At 47.5% G+C, this 22,319-nt stretch overlaps 1 protein-coding gene across 3 annotated transcripts in view; it reads right to left on the bottom strand.

Moving 5' to 3' along the window:
• The window catches only part of EFR3B (EFR3 homolog B), a 361,102-nt gene that overhangs the window by 279,357 nt on the left and 59,426 nt on the right, over nucleotides 1-22,319 (bottom strand). The window contains exon 1 of one of the 3 annotated variants that reach the window (XM_073624872.1): nucleotides 9,512-9,657. The exons of 1 other annotated variant lie outside the window; for it this stretch is intronic. In XM_073624872.1, the coding sequence (XP_073480973.1) occupies nucleotides 9,512-9,518 (7 nt within the window). In that variant the 5' untranslated portion in view covers nucleotides 9,519-9,657. Of the gene's footprint in view, nucleotides 1-9,511; nucleotides 9,658-22,319 lie in introns of those variants that run through there. One more of the 3 variants, XM_073624870.1, reaches the window with a different exon arrangement.

The raw sequence follows: 22,319 nt of genomic DNA, 5'->3' as shown, positions 1-22,319 counted from the left end.
GAGCCCAGCAGCTCCAGCCGCTGTCTCGGGTCCTCATTGGATATATTGATAACAGCGGAAGCCATTGGCTCCTGCTGCTGTCAATCAAATCCAGTGACACGGGAGCCGGGCCGAGTCCTGCTGACTATGTCAATGGACCCAACAGCAGGACTTGGGAGCGTGCCCACATGAGTGCCCCGATGGAAAGCGGCTCTCTGTGGGGGCACTCGATGAAGAGGAGGCACCAGGAGCACCACCGGGGGACCCCAGAAAACGAGGATCGGGTCCGCTCTGTGCAAAACTGTGCAGGTAAGTATAACATGTTTGTTATTTAAAAAAACAAACAAAAAAAAAACAAACCTTTACAGTCACTTTAAATCTGTATTTTTTGCAGAAAAACTATTTATAACCCCCGAACATTATACCTTTATTTTAAACAGAGACACTAGGGTATAAAATGGCGATTGTTGCAATTTTTTATGTCACACTGTATTTGCGCAGCGGTTTTGCAAACACAATTTTTGGGGAAAAAATACATAAAAAAAACAAAACACAAAATATACCCCAATTTTTTTGTATAATGTGTAAGATGATGTTACGCCGAGTAAATAGTACATGTCAGGCTTTAAAATTGCACACACTCATGAAATGGTGACAAACTATGGTACTTAAAAATCTCCATCGGTGATGCTTTAAGCGCCTTTACAGGTTACCAGTTTAGAGTTACAGAGGAGGTCTAGAACAAGAATTATTGCTCTCGCTCTAACGTTCATAGTGATACCTCACATGTGTGGTTCAAATACCATTTACATATGCGTGTGCGACTTACACATGCGTTCACTTCTGCACATGAGCACAACTGTCCCTTTAATTTTTTTTTGGATCACTTTTATTCCTACTATAATCCATTGTACACAGGTCCTCTTTATAGAGAGATCTCGGGTAAAAAAAAATATTTTATATATATATATATATATATATATATATATATATATATATTTTTTTTTTTTTTTCCAGCCTGGACTGGAAGTGATGTCATGACGTCACTCCGGTCCTCCAACGCCATAGAGTCGATCAAACGATCTGGCCGCACTGTCAGATCATTTCTTGGGCTACCCACCGGAAACGGTAAGCCAGAGAAACACCAGCGAGCAGCAGGTGGGGGGAAATCGTTCCAGCGGTTTGTCATCCGCTCGGACTGGTTTAATGAAAAACCTGACCCCCTGCAGAAAAAAACGGTACCGGGGTTCTGGCTGATATCCATAGCCATAATCCTGGCAAACCACTTGCAGACCGCAATGTATATATACGTATTGTGGTCGGCAAGTAAATAGATGCTGAGCCTGGACACAGTAAAGTCAGCCTTATCCCTATAAAATGCATCAAGAACTGCGTAATGTAAGGGGGCTTCCCGATTGGATAGAAATCAAATGGATTCATTAGGAAGGACTCTCCTACCACATAACTCATAGTAAACATAAAGCATGTGGTAAAGAAATTGTGCATTGACATGTTAACATGTGCGGCCAGGTTTAAACTAGCAAATGGTTTCTTCCATCTCTTACCGGTGCTGAGGCCTGCTGATTCCCCACTTAGTAGTAACCCCCAGCTCTGCTGAACCCCCGCTTAGAACTAACTCCCAGCTCTGCTGATCCCCCACTTAGTAGTAACCCCCAGATCGACTGATCCTCTGCTTAGTAGTAGCCCCCAGCTCTGCTGATCCCCCGCTCATTACTAACTCCTGGCTCTGCTGAACCCCAACTCAGTAGTAGCCCCCAGCTCTGCTGATACTCTGCTCAGTAGTAACCCCACACTCTGCTGATACTCCACTTAGTAATAACCCCCAGCGCTGCTGATCCCCTGCTCAGTAGTAACTCCCAGATCTGCTGATCCCCTGCCCAGTAGTAATCCCCAACTCTGCTGATCCCCGACTCAGTAGTAACCCCCAGCTCTGCTGAACCCATACTCATTAGTAACCCCCAGCTCTGCTGATCCCCTGCTCAGTAGTAACCCCACACTCTGCTGACCCTCCACTCAGTAATAACCCCCAGCTCTGCTGATCCCCTGCTCAGTAGTAATTCTCAGCTCTTATGATCCCCCACTCAGTAGTAACTCCCAGATCTGCTGAACCCCCATTCAGTAGTAACCCCCTGCTCTGCTGAACCCCCATTCAGTAGTAACCCCCAGCTCTGCTGATCCCCCACTCAGTAATAACCCCCAGCTCTGCTGAACCCCCATTCAGTAGTAACCCCCAGCTCTGCTGATCCCCCGCTCAGTAATAACCCCCAGCTCTGCTGAACCCCCATTCAGTAGTAACCCCCAGCTCTGCTGATCCTCTGCTCAGTAGTAACCTCAAATTCTGCTGATCCTCCACTCAGTAATAACTCCCAGCTCTGCTGATCCCTTCCTCAGTAGTATCCCCCAGCTCTGATGATCATCCCATGCCACATTTTGAAGCAAGTGTAATTGAGCCCTTAGCCCCAGTTCACACAGGGGTGACTTGTCAGGCAACTTAGCTGCCTGACAAGTCGCGTCCCGTTCTGTACTACAGAACCGTTTTAATAGGAGCGACGCAAGTCGCTCCGACTTAGAAAAAGGTTCCTGTACTATTTTTGGGGCAACTTCAGGCGACTTGCATTGACTTCTATACAGAAGTCGTTTTGCGAGTCGCCGGTGAAGTCGTGTGCAGGTCACCTCGGTGAGTCGGCCTGCAAGTCGTGTTGCCCCTGTGTGAACTGGCAGTTACTGTGTCGTATAGATAATTCAAACACATAAGGAGAAGGTGATGACATAATCACGAGGATTCCCTTGTAAACATATTTCTGCTGATAATCGTTTTCTCAGGCCAATGTGTTAGTATGACAGCATGCGACCTATTATCCATAGACAATGTAATAGCCAGCAGTGACTCAATGACATGGGGCCCCTTTGGGTCACACACTGGCCTAATATCCACAGACAATGTAAAAGCCAACAGTGACTCAATGACACGGGCCCCCTCTGGGTAACAGTGACCTAATATCCACAGACAATGTAAAAGCCACCAGTGACTCAATGACACGGGACCCCTCTGGGTAACACAGTGACCTATTATCCATAGAAAATGTAATAGCCAACAGTGACTCAATGACATGGGGCCCCCTGGGTAACACAGTGACCTAATATCCACAGACAATGTAATAGCCAGCAGTGACTCAATGACATGGGGCCCCTCTGGGTAACACAGTGACCTAATGTCCACAGAAAATGTAATAGCCAACAGTGACTCAATGACACAGGGCCCCTCTGGGTAATGCAGTGACCTAATAGCCACAGACAACGTAATAGCCAACAGTGGCTCAATGACATGGGGCCCCTCTGGATAATGCAGTGACCTAATAGCCACAGACAACGTAATAGCCAACAGTGACTCAATGACACGGGGCCCCTCTGGGTAACACAGTGACCTAATGTCCACAGACAACGTAATAGCCAGCAATGATACACTGACATGGGGGTCCCTATAGGTAACACACTGACCTATCCTGTGCTGGCACTGCATATCTTCCAAACACTATAGAGACCTTTTAGAACACTGGAACAATGCAGGAAACAAATATGCAGCAATCAGAAGGCCACATAAATTTGATAGAACTTTGTGCCCTTTTTTGGACTCCTGTGGATTGTTGCAAGGATCCATCACTGCTGGCGGATCTTACCTGTCAAACAATTCAAATGTGTGAGCGACTGATCTTGTCTTGTGATGTATCCAAACGGGAGGGACCCATGACTCCCTTCTTTGGGTCACCGGCATTCCCGCCTGCTGTGCATAGGTCAGAATTCAGGCCCTGGCGTACAGATGAACACAGGAGACTTGCCTAAGTCCTCCGCGCTGAACCATCTCTGATGACCGATTCCCCGTCCTGTTCGCTTTTCTCACTCCCCGACACATTGGCTTCAAAGGCGACAAGTTTTATCATACATTCACAGTTTTCACTCTCTGTCTGCTATCTTATATGAACTGTCGGGTTTTAACGATCTACTACTTCGGACTGACCCCCCCAACCCATGTAATCTCTACTTTACTCTATGTTACTTAACATCTCTTCTCCTGACCTTCCACCATATAAGCAGACCTGGGAATCGGAACTACGACACTCTATCTCACGAATACAGTGACTAAAATGTTTCATACTAACACATAAGCTCTCTCCTGCGACCTCAACCCAAGAGAAGGGATTTAAATTGGTTGCGAGATGGTACAGATGCCCTGTAAACATGAAATGTTTAGACTCCTCCCGTTCAGACGCCTGTTGGAGATGTTCGGGTTCTAGTGGAACTATGCTTCACATTTGGTGGGACTGCCCTGTTCTGGCAAATGATATTTAACCTGTAATGCAGGCTGATGGCGACAACCGTCCAACCTACACCAGAAATAGTCCTCCTCTCCCTGATCCCCGGCCCACTGAAATCAGTCAAAAAAAATGCACTCCGCCATTTCCTTGCTGCGGCATGGACAGTAATCCCCCCGACTTCGGAAATCGACAAGCATGCCCTCCCTTGCGGATTGGGCTATTGAAGTAGACCGAATAAGAGACTTGGAATGCCTAATAGCCCAGGAAAAAGACAAAGAGGAACAGTTTTCTATCACGTGGACCTCTTGGTCTATGTTTCGGTATTCTTCTGAATTTGTGACATGGGCTGAGGGCGGACCACCTATCTCCGATCTACAGCCATGATGGAGTGCCTCTATTCTTTCCCCTCTCTCCTAGTTACCTTCTTTCTGCCTTCTAACATATGAAGTGTTCACATTGCCTATGGAATGAGTTGTGAGCCCACCAATAGTTATTCTTTGTAAGCATAAAATCTGTCTCTTACAAAACATTTTTTGTTTCTATTCTACATATATGATATCCTGATCCCAATCAGGATGTTGAGAATATCTCCAACACGATATGGTTTGACTTACTTATTTTCTTGTTGTGTTATGTTAAAGGTACAAATGAACAGAAGGCCTCCAGAAACTTAGTGTAACTACTATGAACGTACTTCATGTCTACGATGTAATTGTATACCTTTATATCATTCTGCAATGTTAATACGTTCCTGTGTGGATAAAATAGGATTGAACTAAATATGCAGCAATCAGAAGTCTACAATAATGCCGGGGGCCATAATTGAGGATCCTTAATCTATGCAGCAGTCTGTCCAAAAACCATCACCAGCAATTCTCCAAACTGCATTGCCCTGATCGGTGTCAGAAGCACAAACATCACCCCATAAAACTGCACAATGGGGGGGGGGGGGGGGGGGGGGCTAAACATCACAGCAAGATGGAGTGTGGCAGGTGAATCCACCAAGGTATACCGGGGACCCCAAATATAAATAGGTGATATTCACAGAGATACCGGGGGGCTCCAAATACTTCAGCGATTCGTAGTAACAAAGGGCCCCCCCCAAAAAAATATCCCAGGGAGCTATACTGATACTGAGGATACTTCATAATCTTTGATAGGGGGGGCTCCATATCCTAAAAAAGTTACATTTACCATTAACCATAAAAAATTGTATTTATCCTTATGAGAAAAGAGCAGTGATGGGTTCCGCACACAGCTGGCACAATGCAGCTTGTTGCCACGTGAGCTCTGCTCTGGAAAGCATCCCGACCAGCGGTGACACTCCCCCCCCCATTCCCTCAAACCGTTTTAGTGGGCCCTGGTGCAATGCATGGTATGTACAATACAGGTGTACTGCACTGGCATAATGCTGCATTGTGACAAGTGAGCTTCCGGCCAGCAGTGCTCCCTTTACGTTAGTGGGCACTGGTACAATGCATGGAAAGTGCAATACAGGTATACCCCACACTGTTTGCATGTGTACAGTTCAGTGGACAACATAGCAGCATCCCATTTAATGCATTCATTCACACCCACCCACCGCACAGTACAGCAAAACACCAAACTCTGCATGATCTGCTGTCCATCTGTTGGTGTATTCAACACCATGGCACAACACATGTAGTACTGCCCAACCTTCACTACCAGTGCACATGTCACTCCACACCATGCACCCCACTGTGTACAATACTATACACCCCACACTGTGCACCCCACTGTGTACAATACTATACACCCCACACTGTGCACCCCACTGTGTACAATACTATACACCCCACACTGTGCACCCCACTGTGAACAATACTATACACCCCACTCTGTGCACCCCCCTGTGTACAATACTATACACCCCACACTGTGCACCCCACTGTGTACAATACTATACACCCCACACTGTGCACCCCCCTGTGTACAATACTATACACCCCACACTGTGCACCCCACTGTCTACAATACTATACACCCCACACTGTGCACCCCACTGTCTACAATACTATACACCCCACACTGTGCACCCCACTGTCTACAATACTATACACCCCAAACTGTGCACCCCCCTGTGAACAGTACTATACACCCCACACTGTGCACCCCACTGTGTACAATACTATACACCCCACACTGTGCACCCCACTGTGTACAATACTATACACCCCACACTGTGCACCTCACTGTCTACAATACTATACACCCCACACTGTGCACCCCACTGTGTACAATAATATACACCCCACACTGTGCACCCCACTGTGTACAATACTATACACCCCACACTGTGCACCCCACTGTGTACAATACTATACACCCCAAACTGTGCACCCCACTGTGTACAGTACTATAACACACTGTGCACCCCACTGTCTACAATACTATACACCCCACACTGTGCACCCCACTGTGAACAGTACTATACACCCCACACTGTGCACCCCACTGTGTACAACACTATACACCCCACACTGTGCACCCCACTGTGTACAATACTATACACCCCACACTGTGCACCCCACTGTGTACAATACTATACACCCCACACTGTGCACCCCACTGTGTACAATACTATACACCCCAAACTGTGCACCCCCCTGTGTACAATACTATACACCCCACACTGTGCACCCCACTGTGTACAATACTATACACCCAACACCCCACTGTGTACAATACTATACACCCCACACTGTGCACCCCACTGTGAACAGTACTATACACCCCACACTGTGCACCCCACTGTGTACAACACTATACACCCCACACTGTGCACCCCACTGTGTACAACACTATACACCCTACACCCCACTGTGTACAATACTATACACCCCACACCATGCACCCCACTGTGTACAATACTATACACCCCACACCATGCACCCCACTGTGTACAATACTATACACCCCACACCATGCACCCCACTGTGTACAATACTATACACCCCACACTGTGCACCCCACTGTGTACAATACTATACACCCCACACTGTGCACCCCACTGTGTACAATACTATACACCCCACTCTGTGCACCCCACTGTGTACAATACTATACACCCCACACTGTGCACCCCACTGTGTACAATACTATACACCCCACACTGTGCACCCCCCTGTGTACAATACTATACACCCCACACTGTGCACCCCACTGTCTACAATACTATACACCCCACACTGTGCACCCCACTGTCTACAATACTATACACCCCAAACTGTGCACCCCCCTGTGAACAGTACTATACACCCCACACTGTGCACCCCACTGTGTACAATACTATACACCCCACACTGTGCACCCCACTGTGTACAATACTATACACCCCACGCTGTGCACCCCACTGTGTACAGTACTATACACCCCACACTGTGCACCTCACTGTCTACAATACTATACACCCCACACTGTGCACCCCACTGTCTACAATAATATACACCCCACTCTGTGCACCCCACTGTGTACAATACTATACACCCCACACTGTGCACCCCACTGTGTACAATACTATACACCCCAAACTGTGCACCCCACTGTGTACAGTACTATAACACACTGTGCACCCCACTGTCTACAATACTATACACCCCACACTGTGCACCCCACTGTGAACAGTACTATACACCCCACACTGTGCACCCCACTGTGTACAACACTATACACCCCACACTGTGCACCCCACTGTGTACAATACTATACACCCTACACCCCACTGTGTACAATACTATACACCCCACACTGTGCACCCCACTGTGAACAGTACTATACACCCCACACTGTGCACCCCACTGTGTACAACACTATACACCCCACACTGTGCACCCCACTGTGTACAACACTATACACCCTACACCCCACTGTGTACAATACTATACACCCCACACTGTGCACCCCACTGTGTACAATACTATACACCCCACACCGTGCACCCCCCTGTGTACAATACTATACACCCCGCACTGTGCACCCCACTGTGTACAATACTATACACCCCACACTGTGCACCCCCCTGTGAACAGTACTATACACCCCACACTGTGCACCCCCTGTGAACAGTACTATACACCCCACACTGTGCACCCCACTGTGTACAACACTATACACCCCACACCGTGCACCCCACTGTGTACAATACTATACACCCCACACTGTGCACCCCACTGTCTACAATACTATACACCCCACACCGTGCACCCCCCTGTGTACAGTACTATACACCCCACACTGTGCACCCCACTGTGTACAGTACTATACACCCCACACTGTGCACCCCACTGTGTACAGTACTATACACCCCACACTGTGCACCCCCACAGTGTATAATACTATACACCCCACACTGTGCACCCCCCTGGGTACAATACTATACACCCTACACCGTGCACCCCACTGTGTACAATACTATACACCCCACTGTGTACAATACTATACACCCCACACTGTGCACCCCCCTGTGTACAATACTATACACCCCACACTGTGCACCCCCCTGTGTACAATACTATACACCCCACACCGTGCACCCCACTGTGTACAATACTATACACCCCACTGTGTACAGTACTATACACCCCACACTGTGCACCCAACTGTCCACCCAGCTCAATACTGGACTACTCCTGTGTACAGTACTATACACCCTACACCATGCACCCCCCTGTGTACAGTACTATACACCCCACACACCCCCCTGTGTACAGTACTATACACCCCACACCCCCCCCCCTGTGTACAGTACTATACACCCTACACCATGCACCATCCTGTGTACAGTACTATACACCCCACACCCCCCCCCTGTGTACAGTACTATACACCCTACACCATGCACCCCCCTGTGTACAGTACTATACAACCCACGCTGTGCACCCCCCTGTCCACCCAGCACAATAGTACACTACTCCTTTGTACAGTACTTTACACCCCACACTGTGCACCCCCACTGTTCACTCAGCACATTACTGTGCCACCCCTGTGTACAGTACTATACACACTGTATGTCCTGGTGACAATGCTGCCCAGTGCTGGCTCTTCAGCAGTGAATATGCTGCATTCTCTCCATACAATGGTGCACGGCGCTGCACTCGGTGTACACAGAACAACACACCCCATGCATGCCTCCCTCCTATACATACATTCATACAGACAGGAGGGTGAGAAGCTCTTACCATACATCTCTGCTCTGTGCTCCAGCCTCCAGCATCAGGGAGGAGACTGCCAGTGAATGGAGGAGCCGGAGAGGATCATTCAGCTTTGTGGAAGCCAGACTCGTCTCCCCAGAGAGAGGGGGGAGGAGTAGGACTGGATAGAGAATCCCTCCCACCACTTCTGTACTCACTGACAGCACTCACCCTCTACTCACTGACAACTGTACTCACCCTCTACTCACTGACAACTGTACTCACCCTCTACTCACTGACAACTGTACTCACCCTATACTTACTGACAACTGTACTCACCCTATACTTACTGACAACTGTACTCACCCTCTACTCACAGACAACTGTACTCACCCTCTACTCACTGACAACTGTACTCACCCTCTACTCACTGACAACTGTACTCACCCTCTACTCACTGACAACTGTACTCACCCTCTACTCACTGACAGCACTCACCCTCTACTCACTGACAACTGTACTCACCCTCTACTCACTGACAACTGTACTCACCCTATACTTACTGACAACTGTACTCACCCTCTACTTACTGACAACTGTACTCACCCTCTACTCACTGACAGCACTCACCCTCTACTCACTGACAACTGTACTCACCCTCTACTCACTGACAGCACTCACCCTCTACTCACTGACAACTGTACTCACCCTATACTTACTGACAACTGTACTCACCCTATACTTACTGACAACTGTACTCACCCTCTACTCACTGACAACTGTACTCACCCTCTACTCACTGACAACTGTACTCACCCTCTACTCACTGACAACTGTACTCACCCTCTACTCACTGACAACTGTACTCACCCTCTACTCACTGACAACTGTACTCACCCTCTACTCACTGACAACTGTACTCACCCTCTACTCACTGACAACTGTACTCACCCTCTACTCACTGACAACTGTACTCACCCTATACTTACTGACAACTGTACTCACCCTATACTTACTGACAACTGTACTCACCCTCTACTCACTGACAACTGTACTCACCCTCTACTCACTGACAACTGTACTCACCCTCTACTCACTGACAACTGTACTCACCCTATACTTACTGACAACTGTACTCACCCTCTACTCACTGATAGCACTCACCCTCTACTCACAGACAACTGTACTCACCCTCTACTCACAGACAACTGTACTCACCCTCTACTCACAGACAACTGTACTCACCCTCTACTCACAGACAACTGTACTCACCCTCTACTCACAGACAACTGTACTCACCCTCTACTCACAGACAACTGTACTCACCCTCTACTCACAGACAACTGTACTCACCCTCTACTCACTGACAACTATACTCACCCTCTACTCACTGACAACTGTACTCACCCTCTACTCACTGACAACTGTACTCACCCTCTACTCACTGACAACTGTACTCACCCTCTACTCACTGACAACTGTACTCACCCTATACTTACTGACAACTGTACTCACCCTCTACTCACAGACAACTGTACTCACCCTCTACTCACTGACAACTGTACTCACCCTCTACTCACTGACAACTGTACTCACCCTATACTTACTGACAACTGTACTCACCCTCTACTTACTGACAACTGTACTCACCCTCTACTCACTGACAGCACTCACCCTCTACTCACTGACAACTGTACTCACCCTATACTCACTGACAACTGTACTCACCCTATACTTACTGACAACTGTACTCACCCTCTACTCACTGACAACTGTACTCACCCTCTACTCACTGACAACTGTACTCACCCTCTACTCACTGACAACTGTACTCACCCTCTACTCACTGACAACTGTACTCACCCTCTACTCACTGACAACTGTACTCACCCTCTACTCACTGACAACTGTACTCACCCTCTACTCACTGACAACTGTACTCACCCTCTACTCACTGACAACTGTACTCACCCTCTACTCACTGACAACTGTACTCACCCTATACTTACTGACAACTGTACTCACCCTCTACTCACTGATAGCACTCACCCTCTACTCACAGACAACTGTACTCACCCTCTACTCACAGACAACTGTACTCACCCTCTACTCACAGACAACTGTACTCACCCTCTACTCACAGACAACTGTACTCACCCTCTACTCACAGACAACTGTACTCACCCTCTACTCACAGACAACTGTACTCACCCTCTACTCACAGACAACTGTACTCACCCTCTACTCACAGACAACTGTACTCACCCTCTACTCACTGACAACTATACTCACCCTCTACTCACTGACAACTGTACTCACCCTCTACTCACTGACAACTGTACTCACCCTCTACTCACTGACAGCACTTACCCTCTACTCACTGACAACTGTACTCACCCTCTACTCACTGACAACTGTACTCACCCTCTACTCACTGACAACCATACTCACTGACAACTGTACTCACCCTCTACTCACTGACAGCACTCACCCTCTACTCACTGACAACTGTACTCACCCTCTACTCACAGACAACTGTACTCACCCTCTACTCACAGACAACTGTACTCACCCTCTACTCACAGACAACTGTACTCACCCTCTACTCACAGACAACTGTACTCACCCTCTACTCACAGACAACTGTACTCACCCTCTACTCACAGACAACTGTACTCACCCTCTACTCACAGACAACTGTACTCACCCTCTACTCACAGACAACTGTACTCACAGACAACTGTACTCACCCTCTACTCACAGACAACTGTACTCACCCTCTACTCACAGACAACTGTACTCACCCTCTACTCACAAACAACTGTACTCACCCTCTACTCACAGACAACTGTACTCACCCTCTACTCACAGACAACTGTACTCACCCTCTACTCACTGACAACTGTACTCACCCTCTACTCACTGACAACTATACTCACCCTCTACTCACTGACAACTGTACTCACCCTCTACTCACTGACAACTGTACTCACCCTCTACTCACTGACAGCACTCACCCTCTACTCACTGACAACTGTACTCACCCTCTACTCACTGACAGCACTCACCATCTACTCACTGAAAACTGTACTCAGTGACAGCACTCTCCCTCTACTCACTGGCAGCGCTTACCTTCTACTCACTGACAACTGTACTCATCCTCTACTCACTGACAGCATTCACCCTCTACTTGCTGACAGCACTCACCTTCTACTCACTGACAACTGTACTCACCTTCTACTCACTGACAACTGCACTTACCTTCTACTCACTGACAACTGTACTTACCTTCTACTCACTGACAACTGTACTTACCTTCTACTCACTGACAACTGTACTTACCTTCTACTCACTGACAACTGTACTCACCCTCTACTCACTGAAAACTGTACTCACTGACAGCACTCACCTTCTACTCACTGACAGCACTCACCCACTACTCTCTGACAGCACTCACCCACTACTCACTGACAGCACTCACCCACTACTCACTGACAGCACTCACCTTCTACTCACTGACAGCACTCACCTTCTACTCACTGGCAGCACTCACCTTCTACTTACTGACAACTGTACTCATCCTCTACTCACTGACAAGGGGAACTCACCCTCTACTCACTGACAGTATTCACCCTCTACTCACTGACAGCACTCTCCTTCTACTCACTGACAACTGTACTCACCTTCTACTCACTGACAACTGTACTCAGTGACAGCACTCTCCTTCTACTCACTGGCAGCACTTACCTTCTACTCACTGACACCTGTACACATTCTCTACTCACTGACAACTGTATTCACCCACTACTCACTGACAGCACTCACCCTCTACTCACTGGCAGCACTCACCTTCTACTCACTGACAGCACTCACCCACTACTCACTGACAGCACTCACCCACTACTCACTGACAGCACTCACCCACTACTCACTGACAGCAATCACCCACTACTCACTGACAGCACTCACCCACTACTCACTGGCAGCACTCACCCACTACTCACTGGCAGCACTCACCCTCTACTCACTGACAGCACTTACCCTCTACTCACTGACAAAAGGGGACTCACCCTCTACTCACTGACAGCATTCACCCTCTACTCACTGACAACTGTACTCACCCTCTACTCACTGAAAGCACTTACCTTCTACTCACTGGCAGCACTTACCTTCTACTCACTGACAACTGTACTCATCCTCTACTCACTGACAGCACTCACCCTCTACTCACTGGCAGCACTCACCCTCTACTCACTGTACTCAATGACAGCGCTCACCCTCTACTCACTGACAGTACTCACCCTCTACTCACTGACAACTGTACTCACTGACAGCACTCACCCTCTACTCGCTGACAACTGTACTCACTGACACAACCAACACAGTGCTACCTCTTGTTACAATGTTACCCCTCATTAACCCCAGTGCTACCTCTCAACACAGTGCTGCCTCTCACTAACCACAGTGCTACCTCTCAACACAATGTTACCTTTCACTAACCCCAGTGCTGCCTATCAACACAGAGCTACCTCACTTACCCCAGTGCTGCCTCCCGCTAACCCCAGTGCTACCTCTCAACACAATCTTACCTCTCACTAACCCCAGTGCTACCTCTCAACAGTGCTGCTTCTCACTAACCCTGGTGTTGCCTCTCAACGCAGTGCTACCTCTCACTACAATGTTACCTTTCACTAACCCCAGTTCTATCTCTCAACACAATGTTACCTTTCACTAACCCCAGTGCTAACTCTCACTAACCCCAGTGCTATCTCTCACTAACCCCAGTGCTGCCTCTCAATGCAGTGTTATCTCTCACTAACCCCAGTGCTGCCTCTCAATGCAGTGTTATCTCTCACTAACCCTGGTGCTGCCTCTCAACACAATGTTACCTCTCAACACAGTGCTATCTCTCAACACAGTGCTATCTCTCACTTACCCCAGTGCTGCCTCTCACTAACCCCGGTGCTGCCTTTCAACATAGTGCTACCTCTCAACACAATGTTACCTCTCACTAACCCCGGTGCTGCCTCTCAACACAGTACTAGCTCTCACTTACCCCCAGTGCTACCTCTCAACACAGTACTACCTCTCCCTAACCCCAGTGCTACCTCTCAACACAGTGCTGCCTCTCACTAAGCCCATTGCTACCTCACTTACCCCAGTGCTGTCTCTCGCTAACCCCAGTACTACCTCTCAACACAATCTTACCTCTCACTAACCCCAGTGCTGCCTCTCAACACAGTGCTACCTCTCAACACAGTGCTGCCTCTCACTAACCCCAGTGCTACCTCCCAACACAGTGCTGCCTCTCAACACAATGTTATCTTTCACTAACCCCAGGGCTGCCTCTCACTAGGCCCAGTGCTACCTCACTTACCCCAGTGCTATCTCTCACTAACCCCAGTGCTGCCTCCCACTAACCCCAGTGCTACCTCTCAACACAATCTTATCTCTCACTAACCCCAGTGCTGCCTCTTAACATAGTGCTACCTCTCAACACTATTGTACCTCTCACTAACCCCAGTGCTACCTCTCAACAGTGCTGCCTCTCACTAACCCTGGTGCTGTCTCTCAACGCAGTGCTACCTCTCACTACAATGTTACCTCTAACTAACCACAGTGCTACCTTTCACTTACCCCAGTGCTGCCTCTCAACACAGTGCTACCTCTCACTAACCCCAGTGTTGCCTCTCACTAACCCCAGTACTACCTCTCAACACAATGTTACCTTTCACTAACCCCAGTTCTATCTCTCAACACAATGTTACCTTTCACTAACCCCAGTACTAACTCTCACTAACCCTAGTGCTACCTCACTTACCCCAGTGCTATCTCTCACTAATCCCAGTGCTGCCTCTCAATGCAGTGCTATCTCTCACTAACCCTGGTGCTGCCTCTCACTAACCCCAGTGCTGCCTCTCACTAACCCCAGTGCTGCCTCTCACTAACCCCAGTGCTGCCTCTCACTAACCCCGGTGCTGCCTCTCAATGCAGTGCTACCTCTCAACACAATGTTACCTCTCAACACAGTGCTATCTCTCAACACAGTGCTATCTCTCACTTACCCCCAGTGCTGCCTCTCAACACAGTGCTACCTCTCACTAACCCCAGTGCTACCTCCCAACACAGTGCTGCCTCTCAAAACAATGTTACCTTTCACTAACCCCAGTGCTGCCTATCAACACAGTGCTATCTCTCACTAACCCCAGTGCTGCCTCTCACTAAGCCCAGTGCTACCTCACTTACCCCAGTGCTGCCTCCCACTAACCCCAGTGCTACCTCTCAACACAATCTTACCTCTCACTAACCCCAGTTCTATCTCACAACACAACGTTACCTTTCACTAACCACAGTTCTAACTCTCACTAACCCCAGTGCTACCTCACTCACCCCAGTGCTATCTCACACTAATCCCAGTGCTGCCTCTCAATGCAGTGCTATCTCTCACTAACCCTCGTGCTGCCTCTCAACACAGTGCTACCTCTCAACACAATGTTACCTCTCAACACAATGTTACCTCTCAACACAGTGCTATCTCTCAACACAGTGCTATCTCTCACTTACCCCAGTGCTGCCTCTCACTAACCCCGGTGCTGCCTTTCAACACAGTGCTAGCTCTCACTTACCCCAGTGCTGCCTCTCAACACAGTGATAGCTCTCACCACAATGTTACCTCTCACTAACCCCGGTGCTGCCTCTCAACACAGTGCTAGCTCTCACTTACCCCAGTGCTGCCTCTCGACACAGTGCTAGCTCTCACTAACCCCAGTGTTGCCTCTCAACAGTGCTGCCTCTCACTAACCCCAGTGCTACCTCTCAACACAATGTTACCTTTCACTAACCCCAGTGCTAACTCTCACTAACCCCAGTGCTACCTCACTCACCCCAGTGCTATCTCTCACTAATCCCAGTGCTGCCTCTCAACACAGTGCTAGCTCTCATGTACCCCAGTGCCACCTCTCAACACAGTGCTACCTCTCACTAACCCCGGTGCTACCTCTCAACACAGTGCTGCCTCTCACTAAGCCCATTGCTACCTCACCCCAGTGTTGTCTCTCGCTAACCCCAGTACTACCTCTCAACACAATCTTACCTCTCACTAACCCCAGTGCTGCCTCTCAACACAGTGCTGCCTCTCACTAACCCCAGTGCTACCTCTCAACACAGTGTTGCCTTTCACTAACCCCAGTGCTACCTCTCAACACAGTGCTGTCTTTCACTAACCCCAGTGCTACCTCTTACCCCAGCGCTACCTCTCACTTACACCAGCGCTACCTCTCACTAACCCTAGTGCTACCTCTCAACATAATGTTACCTCTAACTAACCCCAGTGCTGCCTCTCAACGCAATGCTACCTCTCAACACAATGTTACCTCTGACTAACCCGGTGCTGCCTCTCAACACAGTGCTACCTCTCAACACAATGTTACCTCTGACTAACCCAGTGCTGCCTCTCAACACAATGTTTCCTCTCACTAACCCCAGTGCTACCTCTCAACACAGTGCTACCTCTCAACACAGTGCTGCCTCTCAACGCAGTGCTACCTCTCAACGCAGTGCTACCTCTCAACGCAGTGCTACCTCTCACTTACCCCAGCGCTGCCTCTCAATGCAGTGCTGCCTCTAAAAACAATGTTATCTCTCACTAACCCCAGTGCTACTTCTCAACACAATGTTACCTCTAACTAACCCCAGTTCTACCTCTCAACACAGTACTACCTCTCAACACAATGTTACCTCTCACTTACCCCAGTGCTGCCTCTCAATGCAGTGCTGCCTCTAAAAACAATGTTATCTCTCACTAACCCCAGTGCTACTTCTCAACACAATGTTACCTCTAACTAACCCCAGTTCTACCTCTCAACACAGTGCTACCTCTCAACACAATGTTACCTCTCAACACAATGTTACCTCTCACTTACCCCAGTGCTGCCTCTCAATGCAGTGCAACCTCTCACTAACCCTGGTGCTACCTCTCAACACAGTGCTATCTCTCAACAAAGTGATGCCTCGCAACGTAATGCTACATCTCAACACAATGCTGCCTCTCAACACAATGCTGCCTCTCACTAACCCAAGTGCTACCTCTCAACACAGTGCTAACTCTCACTAACCCCCCAGTGCTGCCTCTCAACACAGTGCTGATCCCAGTGATGCCTCTCAATGCAGTGCTGTCTCTCACTAACCCCAGTGCTACCTCTCAACACAGTGCTGCCTCTCAACACAATGCTGCCTCTCACTAACCCAAGTGCTACCTCTCAACACAGTGCTAACTCTCACTAACCCCCCAGTGCTGCCTCTCAACACAGTGCTGACCCGAGTGATGCATCTCACTAACCCCAGTGCTGCCTCTCAACACAGTGCTAACTCTCACTAACCCCAGTGTTGCCTCTCAACACAGTGCTAACTCTCACTAACCCCAGTGCTGCCTCTCAACGCAGTGATGCCTCCCAACGCAGTGATGCCTCTTGACACAATGTTATCTCTCACTCACCCCAGTACTGCCTCTTAACACAATGTTGCTTCTCACTAACCCCAGTGCTACCTCTCACTAACCCCCGGTGCTGCCTCTCAACACAGTGCTAGCATCTCCTTAGTGCCAAATCACGTACCTGTACGTGATTTCGTTTCCTGGGTCTGGGGAACATGCGCGCTGCAAGCGACCATCTCCTGCTGTGTATGTACACAGCGGGAGCCAATCAGCAGGTCCAATGGATCTGATGTCTGCTGGGACCCGCCAAGGCAGACAGAATGGCGTCTGCCTATGTAAACAAGGCAGAATGCCGTTCTGTGACAGGAAAAGACAGAGATCTTGTGTTTCTGCTAAGCAGGAACACAGATCTGTCTTCTTACAGTACAAGCTCCCCCCACAGTTAGAAAGCACTCCCAGGGAACACATTTAACCCTTTGATCGCCCCTGAAGTTACCCCTTCCCTGTCAGTGTCATTAGCACAGTTACAGTGCCAAAAAAGTATCACTTAGTGTCTGATTTTCCGCTGCAATGTCGCACTCCCGCTGTAATTTGCTGTTAGCCACCATTACTAGTAAAAAAAAAAAATTCCATAAAAATATCCCATAGTTTGTAGATGCAATAAATTTGCACAAACCAATCAATATACACTTATTGGGATTTTTTACCAAAAATATGTAGTACTGTAGAATACATATTGGTCTAAACTGATGAATAAATCAGATTTGTTTTTTTATTGGATATGTTTTATAGCAGAAAGTAAAAAATATTATTTTTTTCTTTTCAAAATTGTCGTTCTTTTTTTGTTTATAGCACAAAAAAATAAAAAACGCAGAGGTGATCAAATACCACCAAAAGAAAGCTCTATTTGAGGACAGCTCTATTTGTGCATAGCGTCACACGACCGTGCAATTGTCAGTTAAAGTAATGCGGTGCCGTATCACAAAAAATGGCCTGGTCATGAGGAGGGGGGGGTAAACTTTTCAGAGCTGAAGAGGTTAAAGAAAACTCGGGCTTCCTTGTACCTAGAAAATATTTTGGATTGTTGTGCCACAAGCAAGAGTCTTATAGACACATATAAACCTTAACTAAAATACATAAAAATCATAAAGTCCATAAAGTTCATAGTAGGATAAATGACAAAGAGCACGAGTACCAGAGTGTGTCCAATCAGTGCTTCTATTGATAAGACATATAGTGATCATGTGACAACCTCTACCGGTGGTAATCCTAGCAGCTCACCTCATTGTATGGACCCCTGATATGTTAGATAGGTCACACAAGCATTTCCCTCACAAGGGTAGTAATGGCTGGATCACTGGATATAATGACTGCTGAAGAGGAGTATACACTGGTAATGAATGGATCACTTGCGCTCAGCATGTAAGCTCCAGTTCACAGGTACATGGAATGAAAGCGGCAGAATATAGTGCTCTCCATTTGTAAAACTGATTAAGGTTCCAATAATGAGCAGGTATTCCATAGTGAGGTATCATGTGATGGGTTTACCAGCATCCTCAAGTGTCAGCCCACAATGTATAAAGCGGGTGTCTCACGTTGTTCCATCACAGCTGATGAAGTCCTGCCCCATGGGACGCAACGCATACGGAAGGAACCATGTGACTAGTGTGACGTCACCCGCGTCTATCGTTGACCTTCGTGGATCATTTGGTCATATCTGTGCTGGATGCTGGAGTGAACAGTCACAAGTTCAATAGTTGTGGTGACTGTGCTCTCTACAACAAATAACGTTCTTTGCACACTCAAGTGGTTCTTACTCACCATTGGCAGGGTCTTTTTCCTCTTTTTGGCCCCAGTGGGTCCCTTGGCCTCCCCCTTCCGGGTCTGTGTCGTGTGTGGGGGAACTGGGTCAGCTTTTCAGGCTAAGCACCCCTCTTTTTGAGGCACGCCACCTGTGTCGGATCTCCGGCTCAAGCAAACTGGGAACATCTTTTTGCATTCATATGTTTTTAATCTGCATGGTCTGAAAGGGTTGTCATCCCAATATATATAACACTTAGTATTCTCGCTTAATTATACCCTTGAGGAAGGAGATACACATATGTGCTCCGAAACGCGTAGGATGCAAGAATTACTGGTTTACTACTTGTACTATGTTGTGATGACAGCACTGTAAATTTGTTCTATTGTATCTTTTTTATGTGTTTTTTACATTTTGTACTTATCATATTGAATAAACATTTTTCAAACTAGATTAATTTTTCTCAAACGATTTCTGTGCCTTAAAAGTCCACCACATTTTGTTTCTTTTCTTTTTCACTTAATAAGGCCTGGTTCACATTGGGGCGGTTTGACATGTCAAATCGCATGTCAAACCGGAGGCAATACCTGTAATGGCACCGTCCTAATCGGTGCGATGCTGCATTTGCGGCGCCGCACTAATTTCACAAAGTCGTTTCTCTACTACTTTTTTCGAATTCGCGGAGCGATTTCCACTGACATCTGTGCAGAAACCCACACATATGTCTGTGAAATCGCAGTCAAAATCCGGACTGACATGCGGGAGTGACATTATGCGAGTTCAGCTGAACTCACACGGCTTCATTCCCGCAGCTAAGTGTGAACCTGGGCTAAATCAGTTTTACAAACGGAGAGCACTATATTCTGCCGCTTTCATTCCATGTACCTGTGAACCAAAGCTTACATGCTGAGCGCAAGCGGTCCATTCATTACCAGTGTATACTCCTCTTCAGCAGTCATTATATCCAGTGATCCAGCCATTACTACCCTTGTGAGGGAAATGCTTGTGTGACCTATCTGATATATTAGGGGTCCATACATTGAGGTGAGCTGCTAGGATTACCACCGGTGGAGGTTGTCACATGATCACTATATGTCTTATCAATAGAAGCACTGATTGGACACTCTCTGGTACTCATGCACTTTGTCATTTATCCTTTGAACTTTATGGACTTTATGATTTTTTTAATGTATTTTAGTTACGATTATATGCGTTTCTTGCGCTGCACTGCTTTTTAATTTACTGATACTTGGGATTTGATATTTTGACCCTCAGTGTTCAGCTGCTGTTGTTAGGTTTTAATTGCGCTGATTGATTTTACTGTTTACATATAAACCTCAGTACAATCATTAAAAAAAAAAAAAAATAGTCAGGGATTGCTTAGCAGCCAGCAACTGTTCACACAATGAACAACAAAACAGTGGTGGCAACAGTCATCATTTCAGGATTTATCTGAAAATAATTTCTGTCTGATATTCTTTTCTATTATTTTTTGTTTGCAGGTCTGGACGCTGTGTATAGATCAATTAAAAAAACAAAAAAATCTGCACAGTATTTTACATGCACATATGTGTGCATATAGGTCATGTCCCAAGAAAAGCTAGAAAATGTTTTACACATGTGTGCGCGCGTATGCACAAAAATGCGCTTTTATTATACACCCCAACCACGCAGGAAATTTGTGCAAGTAACTTAGTTGCCTATGTTGCAATATACACATGTATACATGCCTATAAACATGCATGTGGAAATTGCAATAGCTACACTCAAACGTAATGTTTTCTAATTCTTTTTTCTGCCTGTGTACCCGTCGTCTGTCCTTATACAGCTGTGTGCATGGTTCCATAGACAATCATGCACCTGCATTCAGATCAGTAAAAAGCGTAGCGTTTTTTTACTCCCGTGGGAATGGCGCAGGAGGTCGGTATAAACCTGGCACGGGAGGAGAATTTTGCCGCTGGAGCTGTAGCTGTGAACTCAGGTTTCCAAAGAAATCTTACATTTTGTAGGTGATTTGTGTGTCAGGGGAGGTGACCTGTCACAGCCATGAAGGTACCTGTTGTCACTCGGTCCCCTGAGCGTGGTCACATGACTCCGGCACTTCCAAACAGATTATGTCAACTCACTACACCGGAGCACAAGCCGATGTCAGCCGGGGGCAGCCACAGTACGACGGGAGATAAAGACACTGCTTTACACAAAATAATAGAAAATACATGAGAGTTGCAATCATTTAAAGGGTTCATCCACCTGTAGGGCGGATTCACACTGCCCCGCTGTGCTTTTGCTAAAGCGCAGCTAACCGCAGTTTTCATGCAGGTTAGCTGAGCTTTCCCATAGGCTTCTATGAGGTTCTGCGGTTTTGGTGTGGTTTCAGAAAGTGATTTAAAACTGCTGGACATCATAGAAGGCTATGGGAAAGTGCAGCTAACCCGCATGCAACTCACAGGTTAGCTGCACTTTGCTCAGCAGGACCGCAACGGGGTAGTTTGAAGCTGCCCTTACCAAAAAAACATGTATGCAGGGTAACGTTTTGGCTGCCAGAGACGTTTTTGCACTTCTTGCACACAAGTTTAACCACCTCCTGCCCGCTGTATTGTAAAATGACGAGCTCAAGGATGCTC

The sequence above is a fragment of the Aquarana catesbeiana genome, linkage group LG04 (assembly GCF_042186555.1).
Source record: "Aquarana catesbeiana isolate 2022-GZ linkage group LG04, ASM4218655v1, whole genome shotgun sequence".
In the NCBI taxonomy this organism is placed as follows: domain Eukaryota; kingdom Metazoa; phylum Chordata; class Amphibia; order Anura; family Ranidae; genus Aquarana; species Aquarana catesbeiana.
The sequence above is the reverse complement of the archived record's forward strand: the minus strand, read 5'-3'. Positions and strand labels throughout refer to the sequence as shown.